At 43.2% G+C, this 22,223-nt stretch overlaps 1 protein-coding gene across 1 annotated transcript; it reads right to left on the bottom strand.

Annotated features, from left to right (window-relative positions):
• Nucleotides 1-2,668: 2,668 nt before the first annotated feature.
• On the bottom strand, nucleotides 2,669-21,318 carry LOC117500977 (putative deoxyribonuclease TATDN3). Its single transcript, XM_034159768.1, is given in 11 exon segments — nucleotides 2,669-2,919; nucleotides 4,348-4,364; nucleotides 4,367-4,427; nucleotides 6,407-6,519; nucleotides 6,616-6,671; nucleotides 9,203-9,312; nucleotides 10,991-11,053; nucleotides 11,157-11,241; nucleotides 11,325-11,398; nucleotides 21,020-21,052; nucleotides 21,221-21,318. Coding segments are annotated over 11 exon segments (810 nt in total). The 5' UTR covers nucleotides 21,275-21,318; the 3' UTR covers nucleotides 2,669-2,775.
• Nucleotides 21,319-22,223: the final 905 nt, after the last annotated feature.

Raw genomic sequence — 22,223 nt, 5'->3', positions numbered from 1 at the left:
CCCCTAGAATCCTTCTCCTTATTCTCCTCTTTTCTGCACTTTTCAAAGGCCGAGGACCCAGACTCAACAAGTTCAAAGTGTCACCACGTAGATACACGTCTCTCTGATGGCTCAGTCCAGGAAGTCATTAAAGGCCTGGATCTTTGTCTTGATGCAGGCCAATAGCAAAAGCAGGAACTCAGATTCCTCACTCAGCTTCTCAAGTGCTGCAATCAGAGTATGTACTGATTCCACAAAGATCACAGCATCTTCTGTGAAGTCAAGGTCAGTAAACTTTTCCTCACCAACAAAAGCAGCTGCTAAGTCACTGGTTTCCACAACCTTACCCAACACCCAGTCCATGCAAGCACTGAAATGTCGGAACCAGAACACATCCCTGGCAAACACCAGTTTTTGCTGGGGAAAACACAGTTGGCCACACAGCACACAGTATCTGTGTATAGGCTGGCTAAGATGTCCAGTAGGTTCTTGTACATTCCACAAATTCTCAGTATGTCCCAGAGAGCAGTCTGTTCAGGTCGAGGGTCAATAGGCCACAGATGGCGTGTCACCTCATCTCAGATTCCTCTAACAAATGCCTCATTGTCCGCACTCAGAGGTATCAACAACCGTTTTCTTAGCTTCCTGTAAAACCTATAATTTCCATCAAGCTATGTACTACTACTCCTCTGAATGATATTTAGAGTGTCCACATATGAAACACCTCCTCCTGTGGACACTGGTGAGTCCAATACAATCTGGTTGTAGAACAACTCCCACAATCGATTTGGATCACCAGTTTTGTCCAGGTCTGCAAGTCCTCCAGATTCCAGATTCCTAAGAAACTGCCTTACAGTGTAATCTTAGTAAATCAATGTGTCATTTGGTATCTACACATTGGACTTGATCCCAAGGCATTCCTAAGTCAGCTGGGAAATATAATCCCTCCAGAATGTCTTGGGTCTTCCCCGGGACCTCCTCCTAGTTGGATGTGCCTGGAAGACCTCCTTGTTATGTGCTGACGCGGGTCAGAGAACCAAACCAGCATCTGACAACGGCCCAGCGCTAAATAACCAGAAAGCGGTTCCAAGAAACAAATTTATTCCCCCCCATGTGCAATAATCCGTGTACAACATAAAGTCAGCTGTCTTGGCAAGGTGAAGGACGGCGCGCTCTCCAGCGCCCAAATGGATCAAAGCCCGGCACTTCTGGACTCAGATTCACCGCCGAACACCCCCCAGGTGGATACGACAAACTGACTCTGTGAAGGACGGAAAAGGTGAGGTAAGTCAACAGAGCTACAACAAATATCCTTCAGAGGCACACACTATCAGCAACACATTCAGGTCTGAATTTAAACTTTATGTAAATGAGCAGCTTCTCACAACAGGTGGAGGATCATCAATCCGTACGCCACGGCAGTGAGAAGCAAACTGCACAATTCTCATCAATGTTCAAATATACTGCGTAACAAAACGCCAAATTACTATTAACGATTATTCAGACGATAATCACCTCTGATGTGTGCTGACAGCATGTGTCCCTCACCCGTCCTCCTTCACAGGCACGATGTGTCAAACCCTGGCGCGGTCCTCAGCGTCTCACAACCGAACGTCACAAGGTCGAGTTCCCGGCAATTCTGCTCAAATCACTCATGGCTTAAATGCAGAACGCCATCTCATTATCTGCTTCAGCTGAAAGTCTTTAAGTCTGCACGTGAGCATCATCCACAGGTGCTGCAAGTTGTTAGGCCTGCACGTGAACATCCTCCACAGGTGCAGCCAATAGTTCTGATGAGGGTGAAGGACTCTTCTGCCAGCATCTTCTCCATTGAAAAAAACAGTTTGCACACCACCTGGAGAGCAAAGAAAACAGCACCCAAATGTCCAGCCAAACCCCCCAACACACAACACTCCTTAGGGAGCCGACCAGGGGGAATCATCACCAGGTACCCGAACCACCGTGATTGATATGTTATAATTTTTTTTAAAAGCTGTCAAATTTGGGCACTACAGAAGATCTGTATGGACAAGTCCTCCTGGAACATTAGGACTGTCACATGACACTAAAATAAGATATCCTAATAACTGTGAAAACAATACAACAAAATTACATATTGCAATTTATAGTTTGTTTTTCCATAAATGCTTGAACTTGTCTTCGATTACAATTTTTATGGAATGGAATGTTTATTTTAATTAGTCAGACTGATCAATATTTACTGTAATTTCAATTTCTTGTTTATCTTAATGCATAATTATTTCCTCCAAAATAAAGTGAGAACTCAAAACATGCATAAGCTTTTGAAATATCCCAGGTAGCTGACTGATTCAGGACATTTGCAATTTGGCAGCAGCTTAGGGAACAAGCAACAAGTGACGTTTTAATTATAGCGAACAACATCAATATGGAGCAAAATGAGTGGCCGCAGAAATGCCACAACTCCACTAAGAATCAGTTAATGAATGTTCTTAGACAATGAAAACAAGGACATGTGATGCAATTATAGGTTACATTCAGGAAAAAAGTAGTTCATTTTTGTGTGTGTGTTCATGTGACCATATCATGTCTTTATGACAGCATGAAATGAAATGATGTGTTTGAGATGAACACATACACATAAAAAGTTAAACACTTGTACACTCTTTACTTCACACAGCTGACCAAGCAGCAAGTTTCTCCACATTCGTTTTTTAATGTGTTGCACAGAACCTTTAAGACGATATTCATCCATTCTCCACCGTCATATAATTCCGTACAATTTTTTTTTGTTATTAAATTAATCTTTTAATGTTGTCAGGGTGTGACTGCAGACTTTATCTTAGGGAAAAGTCGGAGAGCATTTTCCGTCGTCACCTCCATCACCTTCTCCAGTGACACTCCTTTCACCTTACTGATGTACTCGGCAGAAATGGAGATGTTTTTTGGCTCATTCCTCACCTGCATTGAGGACATTAACAAAATTACATGAATAAAACCAAATGTATTTTGAAGACACTAGCAAAGATGGGTAAAAATATATCAAAATGTATTTAGATGTCCATTAAAAACCAAACTGTAAGTATATCAAATTAAAGAGCAAAATACTGTAATGATGCAAAATATATGCTTTAATGTCATATTTAGACTTTATAGGAAATCTATTCTTAGGATTTTTAACCCTGTAAAGGATTTAGCACAATAAATTAATATCACTAAACGCTATCTTCTTTTACGTCATCAAACTAATGAAGACAGATTGTATCAAATCTGGTGAACTTTGATGCATCAGATCAACAAAAAAGAAACTCTATTTTGTTGATGTAATATCGTGTAGATGTGCCTGCCACCTTCTGGAATATTAGTGGATGCTGGCTTGATGATGGATTAGGAGCAGGTGTGGCTGTCAGTGAAAGAGACAGACTGTTCGTGAACAGAAAAAAACTACTAATCCATTACTTTATGAGTGTTTTACAGGGGTAACATTGAAAAACTCAAATAACACAGTCACACTTCGACACAAACTCTGCAGAAAAGATTTTGTGTGATTTTAGCTACAAAACTAAAAGACAGCAAGAGAGGTGATCGGTTGGATGAGCAAGATATGCAGTGAATGGAGTCTGTGAGAGAGAAAGTTTCTGTAAAGAAATGTACTAAACCAGACAAATATGCTGTTATTGGTGGTGGTCACCAAGGCCAGTCAAATGCACTGCAAGGTGTATTTGATTTAAAGATTTTATAAGATTTAAAAATACAAAAACACAGAATACCAAGGCATTTAGATTTAATTACAATGCCACCTTAATTAAATTCAAAATACAATTCGAGGGCTTTAAATAATGATTATTTTTCATTACTGATTAATCTGTTGATAATTTTGTGATTAATTATTATACGGATGAGTCGTTTGGTCCATAAAATGTCAGAAAATGGTGAAAAATGTTGATTAGTATATTCCAAAACACAGGACAACATCCGCAAACATGTTTTTGTCAACAACCCAAAAACATTTGTTATACATTCACAGGGAATCCAGAAAATATACACATTCAAGCTGAAATCGAAGAATTTGGAAATAAACTTAAAAGACTCAAAATGATAAAATGATAATTTAATCATTTATTCATCATCGATTAGTCATTGCAGCTTTATAATATTATTACTAATATTTGCATTTCAAATACATACTTGACATACAATTTATCTAAAATTGTAGGAGCAACTTTATTTAGCGGGGGTGGTGGGGGTCCTCCACAATACAAAACGAAACAGTCTTCCTAAAAATACTAATTATTGGGAAAACAATCAAGAGTTACTGCTTCAAAGATGAGTCATACCCTGGCTACAGGTTTTACTTTGAAATAAAATAAATCAATACATAAGCTGTACCTGCTTTTCTGGACCAGAGCAGGTGAATCAGTTTCAAGGCAGATGTTCTCTAAGGGCAACTGTTTCACAAGTTTCTGCTTCTTGGTGGGGGTGGGGGGGCACAGATATAGTCATCAATCATTAACATTGTATGTGATAACCAACAAAACCAAGTATCAGTACTTTACGAAAAGAAAAAGGCAGCAGGTTATTGGTACTTTAGCTGTGAATATGTGTATAAAAACAGATATCCAATCATTTTAAATGATCTAAGCAGTAAATTCTCAAAAGTACTGAAAAAGTTACACATTCTTAACAAAGGTCCAAAACCTACAAGAAACATTAAGTTATTAAAATAAACCTTTCATTTAGAATTCTGCAGAATTAAAAGCATTTTACACAGGCAGCAAAATTGTGCAGTAAGGCAGCAGTGTGCAGTAAAACTATATATATATATATATATATATATATATATGTATTTATTTATTTTTTTTACATTAGTGTTCAGAATAATAGTACTGCTATGTGACTAAAAAGATTAATCCAGGTTTTGAGTATATTTCTTATTGTTACATGGGAAACAACAAGGTACCAGTAGATTCAGTAGATTCTCACAAATCCAACAAGACCAAGCATTCATGATATGCACACTCTTAAGGCTATGAAATTGGGCTATTAGTAAAAACGTAGAAAAGGGGGTGTTCACAATAATAGTAGCATCAGGTGTTGACGCTACAAACTCAAAACTATTATGTTCAAACTGCTTTTTTAGCAATCCTGTGAATCACTAAACTAGTATTTAGTTGTATAACCACAGTTTTTCATGATTTCTTCACATCTGCGAGGCATTAATTTTGTTGGTTTGGAACCAAGATTTTGCTTGTTTACTAGTGTGCTTGGGGTCATTGTCTTGTTGAAACACCCATTTCAAGGGCATGTCCTCTTCAGCATAAGGCAACATGACCTCTTCAATTATTTTGACATATCCAAACTGATCCATGATACCTGGTATGCGATATATAGGCCCAACACCATAGTAGGAGCAACATGCCCATATCATGATGCTTGCACCACCATGCTTCACTGTCTTCACTGTGAACTGAGGCTTGAATTCAGAGTTTGAGGGTCGTCTCACCAACTGTCTGCGGCCCTTGGACCCAAAAAGAACAATTTTACTCTCATCAGTCCACAAAATATTCCTCCATTTCTCTTTAGGCCAGTTGATGTGTTCTTTGGCAAATTGTAACCTCTTCTGCACGTCTTTTATTTAACAGACGGACTTTGCGGGGGATTCTTGCAAATAAATTAGCTTCACACAGGCATCTTCTAACTGTCACAGCACTTACAGGTAACTCCAGACTGTCTTTGATCATCCTGGAGCTGATCAATGGGTGAGCCTTTGCCATTCTGGTTATTCTTCTATCCATTTTGATGGTTGTTTTCCATTTTCTTCCACATGTCTCTGGTTTTTTTTGTCCATTTTAAAGCATTGGAGATCATTGTAGATGAACAGCCTATAATCTTTTGCACCTGCGTATAAGTTTTCCCCTCTCCAATCAACTTTTTAATCAAACTACGCTGTTTTTCTGAACAATGTCTTGAATGTCCCATTTTCCTCAGGCTTTCAAAGAGAAAAGCATGTTCAACAGGTGCTGGCTTCATCCTTAAATAGGGGACACCTGATTCACACCTGTTTGTTCCACAAAATTGACAAACTCACTGATTGAATGTCACACTACTATTATTGTGAACACCCCCTTTTCTACTTTTTTTTTACTAATAGCCCAATTTCATAGCCTTAAGAGTGTGCATATCATGAATGCTTGGTCTTGTTGGATTTGTGAGAATCTACTGAATCTACTGGTACCTTGTTTCCCATGTAACAATAAGAAATATACTCAAAACCTGGATTCATCTTTTTAGTCACATAGCACTACTATTATTCTGAACACTATTGTGTGTGTATATATATATATATATATATATATATATATATATACACACAAATTTTCAAAAACTGATAATAATGGTACATGGGTTATGTTACTGAAAGAACTTTTAAAAGTAGTAGCTGATCTACCTGTTCACTCCGTACAATGGATGGAGGAATAGAAAAGAAATAACCAGCCTTCACTCCTTCCATGGCAACAGAGGGTTTCCCATCAAAAGCGTGAAGCAGCGCTTTCTCAACACCTACAGACATTTCAGAGGAACTGCTGTTTGCTCTTCAAATACTCAGATTATCATTTCTCTCCACACGGGAACCAAAAAGGTAAATCTAACCTTTACCTTGCTCCTTGAGGAGGTGGATCGTGGGTCGTCCCGCTGACCGTGAATGAACATTTCTAAAACACAGATAATTCAGAGATTTCATGCTATAATATTTGATATATACTTAATATAGATTTAGATAATGTACTTATCTAAATCTGTGTGCTATTGCCAAAAAAAAAAAAAAAATGCAGACAATGCTATTATCTTGTAACTCTCCACATTAAAGGGCATAATGAGGATAAACTGATTAGACGTTGGTTAATTTTGATGAACCCAAAAAATAACTTTGTTTTACTTGTGTAATACAGAATTTAGACCCATCAGCCACTGACTGAATGCTGCCACCTGCAGGACATGTCTGGCCTTAGTGAAGACATGAAGGGGTGCAGGTGCAGTTCAAGTTCAATGAAGCTTAAAACAAGCTTGTTTGTCAGTTTCTTTCATTTTCAAACCCTAAGTTGTGTGACCACCAAGACCACCATGGCCTGATTTTAAAGGATTAACTTCTTCTTTTATAACTACAGTCATATGAAAACATTGTGACTAATGAAGCTTCTCAGTCTCTAAGAACCATTGATAAGTGCTTCATTTGTGAGAAATTCTTTTGAAAGGAATGTTTAGAAAATAATATAATGAAAGTTAACAGGGCATAATCCCAAAAGATGGAAAACCAAAATATGCCCAAAACTGCAAAGAAATGGACACCAAAGTTGGTATGGTGACTGGGGGCACCAAGGGGGAGGTGACTGGGATTCTTAGGTTGAAAGCGTACATGTGTGAACACACACACACACACACACACACACACACACACACACACACACACACACACACACACACACGGTCAGACTTATATATTAGATCATGACCCGCTCAATGGAGCCCTTATTTTCACAGTTCAAGTGGTACTCAGGTCAGGTAGCAAGCATCACACATTACTTACTACGTAGTAGCAGCTGGCTAAAGTGCAGCTTAACTACAATCCAAATGGGCCAGTGCGTGAGCTAAGGCAAGTGTTTTCTTCAATAAAAATGTACCTGCTGTGTACGGCTGCCAGAGCACTGCAGTGATATGACATGCTGTCACCTTTTTATCATCATTCCCTTGAGGCTCATGAATATGACAACATACACACAATGCAATGCAACTTACTACACCTTAACTAAAGTGGAATGAAATATATAATGACATGGCTAAAACTCTTCTCTATTACCCGTGCGTAGAACTCAGCTAGTATATATGTATCTACATTAAAAGTCTGAAGAAATACAGCCAGCTCTATGCATTCTTGTCATATATTGGTTTATTTAAAGACTGTGTATGTCTTAATTTTTTTTTTTTTGGGGGGGGGGGGGGGGTATAACAATAAACAACTGCTACATTAATTTAGTAACACATGAAAGATGTAAGTAATTTTAATGCTGTGTTTGCACATAGGCAGGACACTTACGAATGTCATATTTGCGTCATTCTTGGCACATTCCTGACATTCTTAACGTGACTTAACGTATCTGAATAGGTTTCTTAATAGTGCGTGTTGGTGCGTGATATTTGTGATTTTCGTGGAGCATGTTTTTTGGCTGTCAAAAAATCTTCCATGAATGTCACGCACTACCCTCATTTCACCTCATGTCGTGGAGGTCACAACTAAGCATGTTGATCCGTCTTGATTAGTGGTGATCCTTAATAGAACGTGACAGCGTTCTTCTCTGACGTGTGCACAATTAAACCCTGCTGCACCGCATTCAGTTTCATTGCTGCAGTATGTTGAAGAAGGACAGTGACGCCAAATCAGCTGAAAGTCTCGTTCCAATCCTCATCAGCGCACTCCTGCAGGTGTTCCACCTGCTGCTGCTGCTGTGCCTGATGTTTGGGAAAACGAGCGAGACGAGAGCTGTGTGGAGTCACACATCTGGCTCTCTCCATCTCCTCCTCCTCTCTGCGACACTCGATGGCACAAAGCCCAACTAAGCATGCAATCAGAAAGTTCTTCTGCTGTGGATAAATCTAGCTTTTGAGGAGCAAACTGGAGCGATCTGAATTGTTCAGTAGCTGATGGCTGAATGAATATGGGTGTGTGGAGACAATTCGCCTCATTCACAACATGACAGCAATAGCGTGGAACAGCGTGGAATATTATTCTTGACCGTGCGTAATGGTTCCTGATAATTCTCCAGCATCACGTGCCATTAGTCGTAACGCGTGGTAACAGGTTGCAGCAGTTCCTGAGGACACCTGGTGCCTCTGCCTCAAATAATCACATTTGTGATCAGTGGCCAAGAATGTATACTTTGTGGCATTCGTGACTTGTCGTCCTTATGTGTAAATGCAGCATAAGATTTGAAAAAAATTAGATTTCGAGTTCATTCAGAGCTCTGCTTCTGGTGCACTATTTATAATTAAATTTCCTTTTATAGCAATTTAAAAAACCGTTGAAGGTGAATACAGCACGAGATGAATTATTGATAATCAAATAAGTTAATTTGAATTTTAAACATCTTTTTAAAATTGTGCCTTTACTAAAACTGCCTTTACAAAAAATTAGATTTCAATGTTTTTTTGTTTTTTTTTGGACAGATGGTTTAAATCAGTTTTGACTTACAGAGGCAGATCCAGATGTTTGGCGAGCGCCGCCTGGCGAATGAGCACTTGCTTTTGGCCATCTTTATCAGACTCACTGTTGACATATCTGGGTGTAAAATCTAAGCCAACCTTTAAAAATACAGCACAAAAGACAGAGAGGACAACAAACTACTGTTAATCAATAAACACTGTACTGACTCATCATTGAACAAATATACGTTTACATTTACAAACAATGATGGCTTTTTTTTTGCACTCTTATCTTGTAGAAAGCCTTGAGATAGACTGGCGTCCCGTTTAAGCTATAGAAAATAATAAATGAATGAATGAATCTTGTAGAAAATATCTAGAATAAAAGTAAAAACCCAATCTATTAGAGTTAATCATAAAGTAGATTGTTTGTGCAATTCTGCTCTGCCCTACAGTGTAAATCCCAAAGCGGTTCAATTTAAAGTGATATAAAACAGACAAGTGGCATAATCATCTTTCAAATGAGCAAAATAACACATATTGACCATTTAATATGTTTACCTTAATGAATTGAACATGCAGTCTGGAGTGTGTCTGCCTGAGAGTGCAAAATACTAGAAGAACATGCAAATGGATTAAGTTAGCCCACATATTGTGATTTATTATGCTCAAAGGCATTTTAAGAGGATTATGATTGCATCCGTATTATGCGTGTTTGAAGGCAGGGCGCTAATTGTGTTGCGATATTGCAGACATGTATAAATCTGTTTCAAAGTCCTTTTCCATGAGCTGTTTGGGGTATGCATTTCTTTATTTTCACTTGTAGTGGCCTATTTATACTGAAAAGAAACTAAACATTCACAGCCTACAGCAAATTAAATGTGACATTTATCTTGTATTTCAATTTCACCCTTTCCACCAAGGTTACATTTCTATCATGGTTTTTTTTCTTTTTGTCAGGATGTGCCTCTGTTCAGTGTGAGGCACGGGGGCTGAAACAGCAGTCAGCACCTGTGCCATGGACAGCTCAAACAACAAATAAATCTTACACAAATCTATATAATTCTTATTCTATTTAAAGCCCTCTTCAGTTATGTTAGAATGTGAAGAGAATATAACAACAGAGGCAGAACCTGTACCATGAAATGCACATCTGGGAATGTGCATTTCAAATGGTCACCTTTCACAGATGTTTCAGTCTATATGCAGCAGGGTAACTTAAATGAATAAAATCAAAATCCAGAATCCAGGCTTGTGCCGCACAGCATGCACCTCTGTGATGTTGCAGACAAACCATTTTCAAGGTACATTTATTTTTGATTTAGTAAATATTCAATATGTGACTTTTCAGTTAAATTGTGTTTGTCTTATTTGGTGCGTACCTGTAAATAGCTGAATGTTATTTTGCGATTAAGGTTAGTAACACATGCAAAATCATCATTTACATACTGCTGTCTACATCACGTTACCACTCACCATCATTTTAATACTTATTCTTAGTAAATCACCTGCTAAACATTCACAAACCCAACGTGTAAGATTTTACAATGCTCATACAATTGTGTACTCGTTATATGGGATCTTAGTAAATCAGGTCCTTCATGTTTGATATTTTTGCTCAGTAAATGACTACTGAATTATCAAAATGATTAAAAACTATTTTTTTGATAGTGGATGTGATCATTACCAGTTAGCTAGGTTGCATATTTTAGCAACTTTAGCCTGTTTATTTATTAAATTTGCTTATTAGCTGGTTGTTTGGGCTTATTTTGGACAGCAAATTGGGTTATTTAGGGCTTGATTTCACACAGGTTTACTTGTGTCCTTCAAAAATTACCTCCCCAATTGCCACAAGGTGGTCCTTGTATTTCTCTATGATTGGAAGAGCGGAATCAAGATCCTGGATAAGGAAGAAAATTACATCTTTATTCTTCTGCAACAAGAGGAATAGTCATAGACAATAGTCAATTTGTAGGTTTTTGCTTAAATGTTATTGTTCCCACTTGTAGAGACACTGCTCTTTGCTGTTCTGGGGAAATCTCTTGAACTGGATGAAGTCCTAAACAAGGGAAAATAAAACCAGGAAACCTAAGAAAGAAAAAGTCAAAAAGTCAAAAACTAGTAATAATACATCAGACCATCATTCAAGTCATCAGCGTTACTAGAGTTACCTCTGTGACAGCTCAATGATTTTGTCAAATTCGCCTGCATGTTCAGCAACAGCTAACACGGCCAACAATCCAGCCTGGAAAATAAAAGTGAGATGTTAGCTGAGGACTTGGGGTGTCCAACAAAAGCCAAATGTATTTTGGCCTTATATACAGTGAGGAAAATAAGTATTTGAACACCCTGCGGTTTTGCAAGTTCTCCCACTTAGAAATCATGGAGGGGTCTGAAATTTTCATCTTAGGTGCATGTCCACTGAGAGACATAATCTAAAAAAAAAAAAAAAAAAAAAGAAAATCCGGAAATCACAATGTATGATTTTTTAATAATTTATTTGTATGTTACTGCTGCAAATAAGTATTTGAACACCTGTGAAAATCAATGTTAATATTTGGTACAATAGCCTTTTTTGCAATTACAGAGGTCAAACGTTTCCTGTAATTTTTCACCAGGTTTTCACACGCTGCAGCAGGGATTTTGGTCCACTCCTCCAAACAGATCTTCTCTAGATCTATCAGGTTTGGAGTTTCAGCTCCCTCCAAAGGTTTTCTATTGAGTTCAGGTCTGGAGACTGGCCAGGCCACTCCAGGACCTTGAAATGTTTCTTACGGAGCCCCTCCTTAGTTGCCCTGGGTGTGTGTTTGGGGTCATTGTCATGCTGGAAGACCCAGCCACGACCCATCTTCAAAGCACTTACTGAGGGAAGGAGGTTGTTTGCCAAAATCTCGCAATACATGACCCTATCTATCCTCCCTTCAATACGGTGCAGTCATCCTGTCTCCTTTGCAGAAGAGCACCCCCAGAGTATGATGTTTCCACCCCCATGCTTCATGGTTGGGATGGTTTTCTTGGGGTTGTTCTCATCCTCTAAACATGGTAAGTGGAGTTGATTCCAAAAAGCTCTATTCTGGTCTCATCTGACCACATGACCTTCTCCCATGCCTCCTCTGGATCATCCAGATGGTCACTGGTGAACTTCAAATGGGCCTGGACATGTGCTGGCTTGAGCAGGGGGACCTTGCTGCCCTGCAGGATTTTAAACCATGACAGCATCACGTGTTACTAATGTAATCTTTGTGACTGTGGTCCCAGCTCTCTTCAGATCACTGACCAGGTCCTCCTGTGTAGTTCTGAGCTTTCTCAGAATTATCCTTACCCCACAAAGTGAGATCTTGCATGGAATCCCAGACTGAGGGAGATTGACAGTCATCTTGTGTTTCTTCCACTTTCTAATAAATAATCATAACAGTTGTTGTCTTCTACCAAGCTGCTTGCCTGTTGTCCTGTAGTCCATCCCAGACTTGTGCAGGTCTACAGTTTTGTCCCTGGTGTCCTTAGACAGCTCTTTGGTCTTGGCTATGGTGGACGGGTTGGAGTGTGATTGATTGTGTGGACAGGTGTCTTTTATACAGGTAACAAGTTCAAACAGGTGCAATTAATACAGGTAAAGAGTGCAGAATAAGAGGGCTTCTTAAAGAAAAATTAACAGGTCTGTGTGAGCCAGAATTCTTGCTGGTTGGTAGGTGTTCAAATACTTATTTGCAGCAGTAACATACAAATAAATTATTAAAAAAATCATACATTGTGATTTCTGGATTTCTTTTTTTTTTTTTTTTTAGATGATGTCTCTCACAGTGGACATGCACCTAAGATGAAAATTTCAGACCCCTCCATGATTTCTAAGTGGGAGAACTTGCAAAACCGCAGGGTGTTCAAATACTTATTTTCCTCACTGTATAACCGAGTAACATTCTAATTTGTAGACACTTTTCATGACTATCTTGAAACTCTATAATTGTACTTTTGTACTTTATTGTTATATTTAAACAAATTGAACCGAAACATGAGCATGGTGTGATTTGACAATGCATGACTTCCTAACGAACTGATTCCCATTGGTTTGAAGCACAATGACTGCTTTCAGGCGTTACTTAATTTGGATCAAGCTGCTGTTCAAGCCTGACATGGTTATGTTGATATGGTACATTTCGCAAATGTAATGTATGGCACTAACCATAGTTAACATTGAGTGCATTTAATTTGACTAATTAATTAATCAATAGTCAAAGCCATCATGCCAGTGTAACAATTTTCCAGTTCAAATCGTGGCACCTTATAAATCTGGAAACATTTTGTTACTGCGAAACAACAATCACTTCTTCATTAGTGTTGAAACACTAATGATGTGCCACCTCTGAGCCACATTTTGCAGAATGTTACAGAGTAACCTTTCACTGTTACATCGATAATACTCAACTTTACTTATTAATGCAGGGTAACGTCACATTTGAAACTTGCATCCTTCAGTGAAAACTAAATATCATGTATCTCCAGACTTCAATTTTCACAGAAGTCTGAGATGCTCCTCAGCCCTGCTCAACAGTTAATAGCATGATTTCTAAACAGTTTTAAAGAATACTTGCACAATTCAGCAGAGAAAAAGCTAAAAATTTTGGTGTGACGTTTAACATCACTTTGTCCTTTAACTGTCATATTAGAGAAATTACGAAGAATATATTTTTCACCAATGTAATATCACAAAGATTTGATCTATTCTGTCCACAGTTAACAAAGACATGCTGATAATTTTGTTTCACCCCCAATTCATGACTCCAGTGTTTTATTCTCCAACCTGACACACACTAGGACTAGAAGTCTTCAAATAATCCAAAATGTCACCAGTGGAGTTCAAGTCAAGTTTAAGAAAGTTGAACAAATTCCATCATTATGAGTCTTGCATCACCGGCTTCCAGTCTGCGAGATGACACTTTTAAGGAATTGTTATTAATACATAAAGTAGCAACTGGTGACACGCCCCCTTATCTAGCAGCTCTCACAAAGCCTTATGTTCCTTTTAGCGATTTGCATTTAAAAAAAAAGACTTTTTAAAATCCAAAGGTTGAAAAAAAAAAGACGTCAACAAGAGAGGAGGCTTGCTTTTATTGGTCTTTCAGAATACACATGTTGGGAAAGTGTAGTGACACGGACCCACAACAGGGGGCGCAAATGAACGGACAATGGAGGAAGTCAAATAACAACACTTTACTGTTGTGAATAAGCACAACAAACACAGCAGATTACAATAATAGTCAATGAAGTCAATTCACAAAAATGTGTCGCGTGGGCAGGCTCGAAGATAAGAGACGTCTGTCCAAAGCAGAACCGGAACCACACGATTTCCTCCGCCACCGAACCCCGGGAATACTGGAGCCGCCAAGTCCCGAACTCCCAGGTGGCCACTGCCTCCGCTTGTCGGATCTGGTACTGCTGGCGAGGAACAAAAACAGTTAGATGTGGGTGCGTCTGCACCCAGCAACACGTATGGTGGAAAACCACCTCCACCTCTCGTCGGAAAAAAGGAAACAAAATATCTGCTATCCAACACACAAAGTAACAGGTATTCCTGTCAGGAAGACAACAAAGTCGGCTGAGTACGTTACCTCCTTGGTAGAGCGATATCTCGGCAAAGAGGTGGAGATGTCGTCCTGCTGATATACCACTGCTGATTGGATGATTGGTGACAGCTGTTGTAGGCGATAAGTGACAGCTGTCACCCTGGCTGCTCCTGTGAGGCGGCAGCGCCCTCTGGTGCCTGGAGCCCGCACTCCAGACAGGGCGCCCTCTGGTGGTGGTGGGCCAGCAGTACCTCCTCTTCAGCGGCCCACACAACAGGACCCCCCCCCTCAACGGGCGCCTCCTGGCACCCGACCAGGCTTGTCCGGGTGGCGGCGGTAGAAATCGGCCAGGAGGGCCGGGTCCAGGATGAAGCTCCTCTTCACCCAGGAGCGTTCTTCGGGTCCGTACCCCTCCCAGTCCACCAAATACTGGAAGCCCCGGCCCATCCTACGGACATCCAAGAGCCGGCGCACAGTCCAAGCCGGCTCGCCATCGATGATCCGGGCAGGAGGCGGCGCCGGACCCGGAGCACAGAGGGGTGAGGTGTGATGCGGCTTTATCCGGGACACATGGAAAACAGGATGGATCCGCAGTGAGGCCGGAAGCTGAAGCCTCACTGCGGCTGGACTGATGACCTTAAGGATTTTGAAGGGGTCGATGTAACGGTCCTGTAGTTTGGGGGAGTCCACTCTTAGGGGAATGTCCTTTGTGGACAACCACACCTCCTGCCCTGGCCGATACGCAGGGGCCGGGGTCCGCCGACGGTCTGCATGGGCTTTGGCCCTCGTCCGGGCCTTTAGCAAAGCAGAACGGGCGGCGCGTCACACCCGACGGCACTTCCGCAGGTGGGCCTGGACCGAGGGCACACTGACCTCTCCCTCAACCACCGGAAACAACGAGGGCTGATACCCCAGACACACCTCAAAAGGGGAGAGGCCGGTGGTTGAAGACACTTGGCTGTTATGGGCATACTCGATCCAGGCCAAATGGGTACTCCAGGCCGCCGGGTGCGCGGCCGTCACGCAGCGCAGGGCCTGTTCCACCTCCTGATTCACCCGTTCTGCTTGCCCGTTGGTCTGAGGATGATACCCGGACGAGAGACTCACCGTGGCCCCCAGTTCCCGGCAGAAGCTCCTCCAGACTTGCGAGGAGAACTGGGGACCGCGATCGGAGACGATGTCTGTTGGAATCCCATGCAGCCGGACGACGTGGTGGACCAGGAGGTCCGCTGTCTCCTCGGCAGTCGGGAGCTTCGGGAGGGCCACGAAGTGGGCCGCCTTGGAGAATCGGTCCACTATCGTGAGGATGGTGGTGTTGCCCTGGGACGGCGGGAGGCCCGTGACAAAATCCAGGCCGATGTGGGACCAGGGGCGATGAGGCACAGGCAGCGGCTGGAGCAGTCCCGATGCCCTGCGGTGGTCAGCCTTGCCCCTGGCGCAGGTGGTGCAGGCCTGGATATAATCCCGGACGTCGGCCTCCAGGGACGCCCACCAGAAGCGCTGCCGGACAACTGCCACGGTCCTACGCACCCCTGGATGACAGGAGAACTTGGAGCCGTGACAGAAGTCCAGGACTGCAGCCCTGGCCTCTGGTGGGACGTAAAGTTTGTTCTTCGGCCCAGTTCCGGGATCCGGGCTCCGTGCCAGGGCCTCCCGGACGGTTTTCTCTATGTCCCAGGTGAGGATGGCCACGATAGCGGACTCCGGGATGATAGGTTCCGGTGGATCCGACAACTCCGTTTTGACTTCGTCTTCATGCACCCGGGACAAGGCATCCGATCTCTGGTTTTTGGTCCCGGGGCGGTAGGTGATCCGGAAGTCAAAACGGCCGAAGAACAGTGACCAGCGGGCTTGCCTGGGGTTCAGCCGCTTGGCGGTCCTGATATACTCCAGGTTCCGGTGGTCAGTGAAAACCGTGAATGGCACGGACGTTCCCTCCAACAGATGTCTCCACTCTTCAAGAGCCTCTTTCACCGCAAGGAGTTCTCGATTGCCGACGTCATAGTTCCGTTCAGCCGGGGTCAACCTGCGTGAAAAGTAGGCACACGGGTGAAGTACCTTATCGGTCTCTCCGCTCTGGGACAGCACGGCTCCTATCCCTGAGTCAGAGGTGTCCACCTCAACCATGAACTGGCGGCTAGGGTCGGGCTGCACCAAAACTGGCGCAGTAGAGAACCGTCGTTTCAACTCCTTGAACGCGGCTTCGCACCGATCCGACCAGGTGAAGGGGACTTTTGGAGAGGTCAGGGCTGTCAGGGGGCTAACTACCTGACTGTAGCCCTTAATGAACCTCCTATAGAAATTAGCGAAGCCGAGGAACTGTTGCAGCTTCCTACGGCTTGTTGGTTGGGGCCAATCTCTCACCGCCGCAACCTTGGCCGGATCAGAGGCGACGGAGTTAGAGGAGATGATAAACCCCAGGAAGGACAAAGACATGCGGTGAAACTCGCACTTCTCGCCCTTCACAAACAGTCGGTTCTCTAACAACCGCTGCAGGACCTGACGTACATGCTGGACATGGGTCTCAGGATCCGGAGAAAAGATGAGAATATCGTCCAGATATACGAAGACGAATCGGTGCAGAAAGTCCCGCAAGACGTCGTTAACCAAGGCTTGGAACGTCGCGGGGGCGTTGGTGAGGCCGAACGGCATGACCAGGTACTCAAAGTGACCTAATGGGGTGTTAAATGCCGTCTTCCATTCGTCTCCCTTCCGGATCCGAACCAGGTGATACGCATTTCTAAGATCCAGCTTAGTAAAGATTTTGGCTCCATGCAGGGGGGTGAACACGGAATCTAACAATGGCAACGGGTATCGGTTGCGAACCGTAATCTCATTCAGCCCCCTGTAATCAATACATGGACGAAGTCCGCCATCTTTCTTGCCCACAAAAAACAAACCTGCCCCCATCGGGGAGGTGGAGTTCCGGATCAGCCCGGCAGCTAATGAGTCCCGGATGTAGGTCTCCATTGATTTGCGCTCAGGTCGTGAGAGGTTGTACAGCCTGCTGGACGGGAACTCAGCGCCTGGAACCAAATCAATGGCACAATCGTACAGACGGTGCGGGGGAAGGGTGAGTGCCAGATCCTTACTGAAGACGTCAGCAAGATCGTGGTACTCAACCGGCACTGCCGTCAGATTGGGAGGGACTTTGACCTCCTCCTTAGCCTGTGAACCGGGAGGAACCGAGGATCCTAAACACCCCCGATGGCAGGTTTCGCTCCACTGAACCACCACCCCAGATGGCCAATCAATCCGGGGATTGTGCTTCAACATCCATGGGATGCCCAAAATCACGCGGGAGGTAGAAGGAGTTACAAAAAACTCAATCTCCTCCCGGTGGTTTCCAGACACCACCAGAGTTACTGGTTGTGTCTTGTGTGTGAGTAAAGGGAGGAGGGTGCCATCTAGTGCCCGCACCTGCAACGGCGAAGGAAGCACCACCAGAGGGAGCCCTACCTCCCTTGCCCATCTGCTGTCTAGCAGATTCCCTTCTGACCCCGTGTCCACCAGTGCTCGGACTTGAAGGGTTAAATCCCCGCTCAGGATTGTGACTGGGAGTCGTGTGGCAATTTGTGTGTGTCTCACTTGAATGTTTTGACCCCCCCTTAGCCCAGTCTCTAAGGGCGAGTGTTGTCGTTTTGGCCGTTTGGGGCAGTTTCTCTGTGTGTGCTCAGTTGAGCTGCAGAGAAAACACTCTCCACGGATCAGCCTCCCCATTTTGGCCCTGTGCGTTTCCCTAACAACATCAGCAGGGGGAGCTGTTGCCCCACAAAGCGCTGCGGCTGTGGAGCGTGGGGAGGGTGGCCCCTTTTCAAACCCGGAAGGGAGAGGGGCGGCGCGTATCCGGTCACGTCCTTCGCCTCGCTCCCGACAGCGTTCCTCCAACCGATTGTCTAACCGTATAACGAGATCGATAAGCCCATCTAAATCCTGCGGTTCCTCCTTAGCTACCAGCTGCTCCTTCAGAACCAACGACAGTCCGTTTATGAAGGCGGCGCGGAGCGCAACGTTATTCCAGCCGGACCTCGCAGCCGCAATGCGGAAGTTGACTGCATAAGCGGCTAAAACTCTCGCGTCCCTGTCTCATTGACAGCAGCACGGTTGAAGCGGTCTCTCCTCTGTTAGGGTGATCAAACACTGTTCTGAACTCCCCCACAAACCCAGTGTATGCTGATAACAACCGTGAGTTCTGTTCCCAGAGCGCCGTAGCCCAGGCGCGTGCTTTACCCCGAAGCAGAGCAATCACATAAGCTATTTTACTAGCGTCTGACGCGTACATGACGGGACGTTGTGCGAAGACGAGCGAACACTGCATAAAAAAGTCCGCGCACGTCTCCACACAACCTCCGTACGGCTCAGGAGGGCTTATGTATGCTTCAGGGGATGGTGGGAGGGGTTGTTGAACCACCACTGGAACGTTTATATCCTGCACAGGGTCGGCAGGAGGACGAGCTGCAGCAGCGCCCTGAGCACTCGCCGCCATCTGTGCGGAGAGAGCCTCCACCCTGCGGTTCAGGAGGATGTTTTGCTCAGTCATTTGATCCAACCGAGCCGTAAAGGCGGTGAGAATGGGCTGCAGCTCACCAATCACGTCTCCTGCAGACGCCTGCGCTCCCTGCTCTTCCATTGGTCGTTCAACAGCCGGGTGATGCCCCTCGGAGTCCATGACGCTGGCCGAGATATCCTGTTGGGAAAGTGTAGTGACACGGACCCACAACAGGGGGCGCAAATGAACGGACAATGGAGGAAGTCAAATAACAACACTTTACTGTTGTGAATAAGCACAACAAACACAGCAGATTACAATAATAGTCAATGAAGTCAATTCACAAAAATGTGTCGCGTGGGCAGGCTCGAAGATAAGAGACGTCTGTCCAAAGCAGAACCGGAACCACACGATTTCCTCTGCCACCGAACCCCGGGAATACTGGAGCCGCCAAGTCCCGAACTCCCAGGTGGCCACTGCCTCCGCTTGTCGGATCTGGTACTGCTGGCGAGGAACAAAAAGAGTTAGATGTGGGTGCGTCTGCACCCAGCAACACGTATGGTGGAAAACCACCTCCACCTCTCGTCGGAAAAAAGGAAACAAAATATCTGCTATCCAACACACAAAGTAACAGGTATTCCTGTCAGGAAGACAACAAAGTCGGCTGAGTACGTTACCTCCTCGGTAGAGCGATATCTCGGCAAAGAGGTGGAGATGTCGTCCTATTGATATACCACTGCTGATCGGATGATTGGTGACAGCTGTTGTAGGCGATAAGTGACAGCTGTCACCCCGGCTGCTCCTGTGAGGCGGCAGCGCCCTCTGGTGCCTGGAGCCCGCACTCCAGACAGGGCGCCCTCTGGTGGTGGTGGGCCAGCAGTACCTCCTCTTCAGCGGCCCACACAACAACACAGTTTATTTGAATCCTCCAAATCCAGTGAATCTGCTCTTTACCCTTGTAAGGATATTAGAAGAGTCTTGGTCTATATGTGTTTTGTGGACTTGGAAAATGCACTGGGGTGGGGTGGGAGCACTGCCGGAGTACAGGGTACCAGAACTGGTGAGTCAGGGGAGAGTTATTGCCTCAAGTGGAGGAGTTTAAGTATCTCGGGGTCTTGTTCACAAGAGGATGTTGGAGCATGAGATTGATAGATGGATTGGGGCGGTGTCTGATGTTTTGTTCATGGTGAAGAAGGAGCTTAGCCAGAAGGTGAGACTTTCAATTTACCACTTGATTTATGGGCCAATCATCACCTATGTTCATAAGCTTTGGGTAATGACTGAAAGAATAAGGTTGCAGATACGATACAAGCAGCAGAAATAAGATTCCTCCGTTGGGTATGTGGATTTACACTCCCAAATGCTCGACTCTCTGGGAGGGACTCAGAGTAGAGCCACTGCTTTTTGGCATTGAAAGTAGCCAGCTGAGGTGGTTTGGGCATCTAGTGAGTATGCGCCTGGTCGTTTCCCTAGGGAGGTCTTCCGGGTACATCCAACTGGGAGGAGGCACCGGGGAAGACCCAGGACACGCTGGAAGGATTATATTCCCTGCTGGCTTGGGGATGCCTCGGGATCCCCCAGGAAAAGGTGTACAGGACTAGACTGAGGATGGGGAAGTGTGGGAGGAGCTGCTTAAATTATTTCCAATAAGACCCAGATAAATGTAAGAAAATTCATGAATGAATACTACTATTTTAATTGTTTTTCTAAAGCTGTAGGGATGTTAATACTAGTAAAAAGGAAAACAACCAACTATTAAATCAATGTTTCATTTGATGTAATACACATAAAAAACAAGAACTGCTTTCAGTCTCACCTGTTTGGAATTTTGAATCACCTCTTCTATGTCCTGACAATGACAAAGAGAACAGATACCATTTAAGAACTAAACCTTTTCTTTCTTCTGTCTGACATAACAATTAGTACATTTCATGTATGCATTGAAGAAAGTGAAAAGTATCCGTTTCTCTTCCATGCAGATAAATGCAGGTTTGTATGAGTAAATATGAAGTCAGACCTGATCAAATTCTCCGGCAGAGACATGACAGTGACAGTCAACGTAACCCTGCATGTGCACGCAAAAGCTCAATATGCTTCCTTTAGAAAAAAATAAATAAATCCACTTCCTACAAATGGAGGCTTACAGCGCATGCGTCCAGTTGGAGCGAGTGGCGCACACGAGACTACAAAATGTAAAAAAAACCCTGGATCACTCAAGCCATTACACGCTGGGCGGCCATTTTACTACACCCAACCCCATGTGTGATAACGTTTTTCATTCAATGAATAATTATATATATATTTAGACTTTTTAGACTTGTAATTTTAAGACTTTGAGAATAAAGTCATAATATTACAAGAATACATTCATAATTTTACAAGAATAAAGTAATAATATTACGAGAATAAAGTCATAATATAATATTTCTATGTTTTTCTCATAACAACTTTTTTTCTCGTAAAATTACAACTTCATTCTCGAAGTACAAAAAAAAAAAAAAAAAAAGAAATTCAATGTGGCCCTAAAACTCTGTCGGAATGTGTGTATATATATATATATATATATATATATATATATATATATATATATATATATATATATATATATATATATATATATTATATCTTTGAACATTTAAAGTCTTACTTGGTAAAAGGGGAGAAAGCTCCAGCTGTGTTTGCAGATCCCTCAGGACATGGATGTACACCCTCATACGATTTTAAGGTTATAATCTAGCTAATGCTGTTAAGTGACTGGAGTGCTCATCGTGTGGTTGAAGTGTATCTTTTATCAGAGGTGCATGAACTGACCCACTCACTGGCTGTAGCCCACATAATGTTTCAAGTATTCTGAAACACTGAAACTTTTCAGAAACAATGCGATGTTTCATTCAATGTTCCAGGTATTTTGAGGCACCGACTCAATTTATAATATACAGGGAGGCAAATAAGTATTTGATCAACTGTTTTCCCATCTACAAAGAATGGAGAGGGCTGTAATTTTTTTTATTGTAGGTACA

The sequence above is a fragment of the Thalassophryne amazonica genome, chromosome 19 (assembly GCF_902500255.1).
Source record: "Thalassophryne amazonica chromosome 19, fThaAma1.1, whole genome shotgun sequence".
Taxonomy (NCBI): Eukaryota; Metazoa; Chordata; class Actinopteri; order Batrachoidiformes; family Batrachoididae; genus Thalassophryne; species Thalassophryne amazonica.
This window is presented reverse-complemented; position numbering and strand designations above follow the sequence as displayed.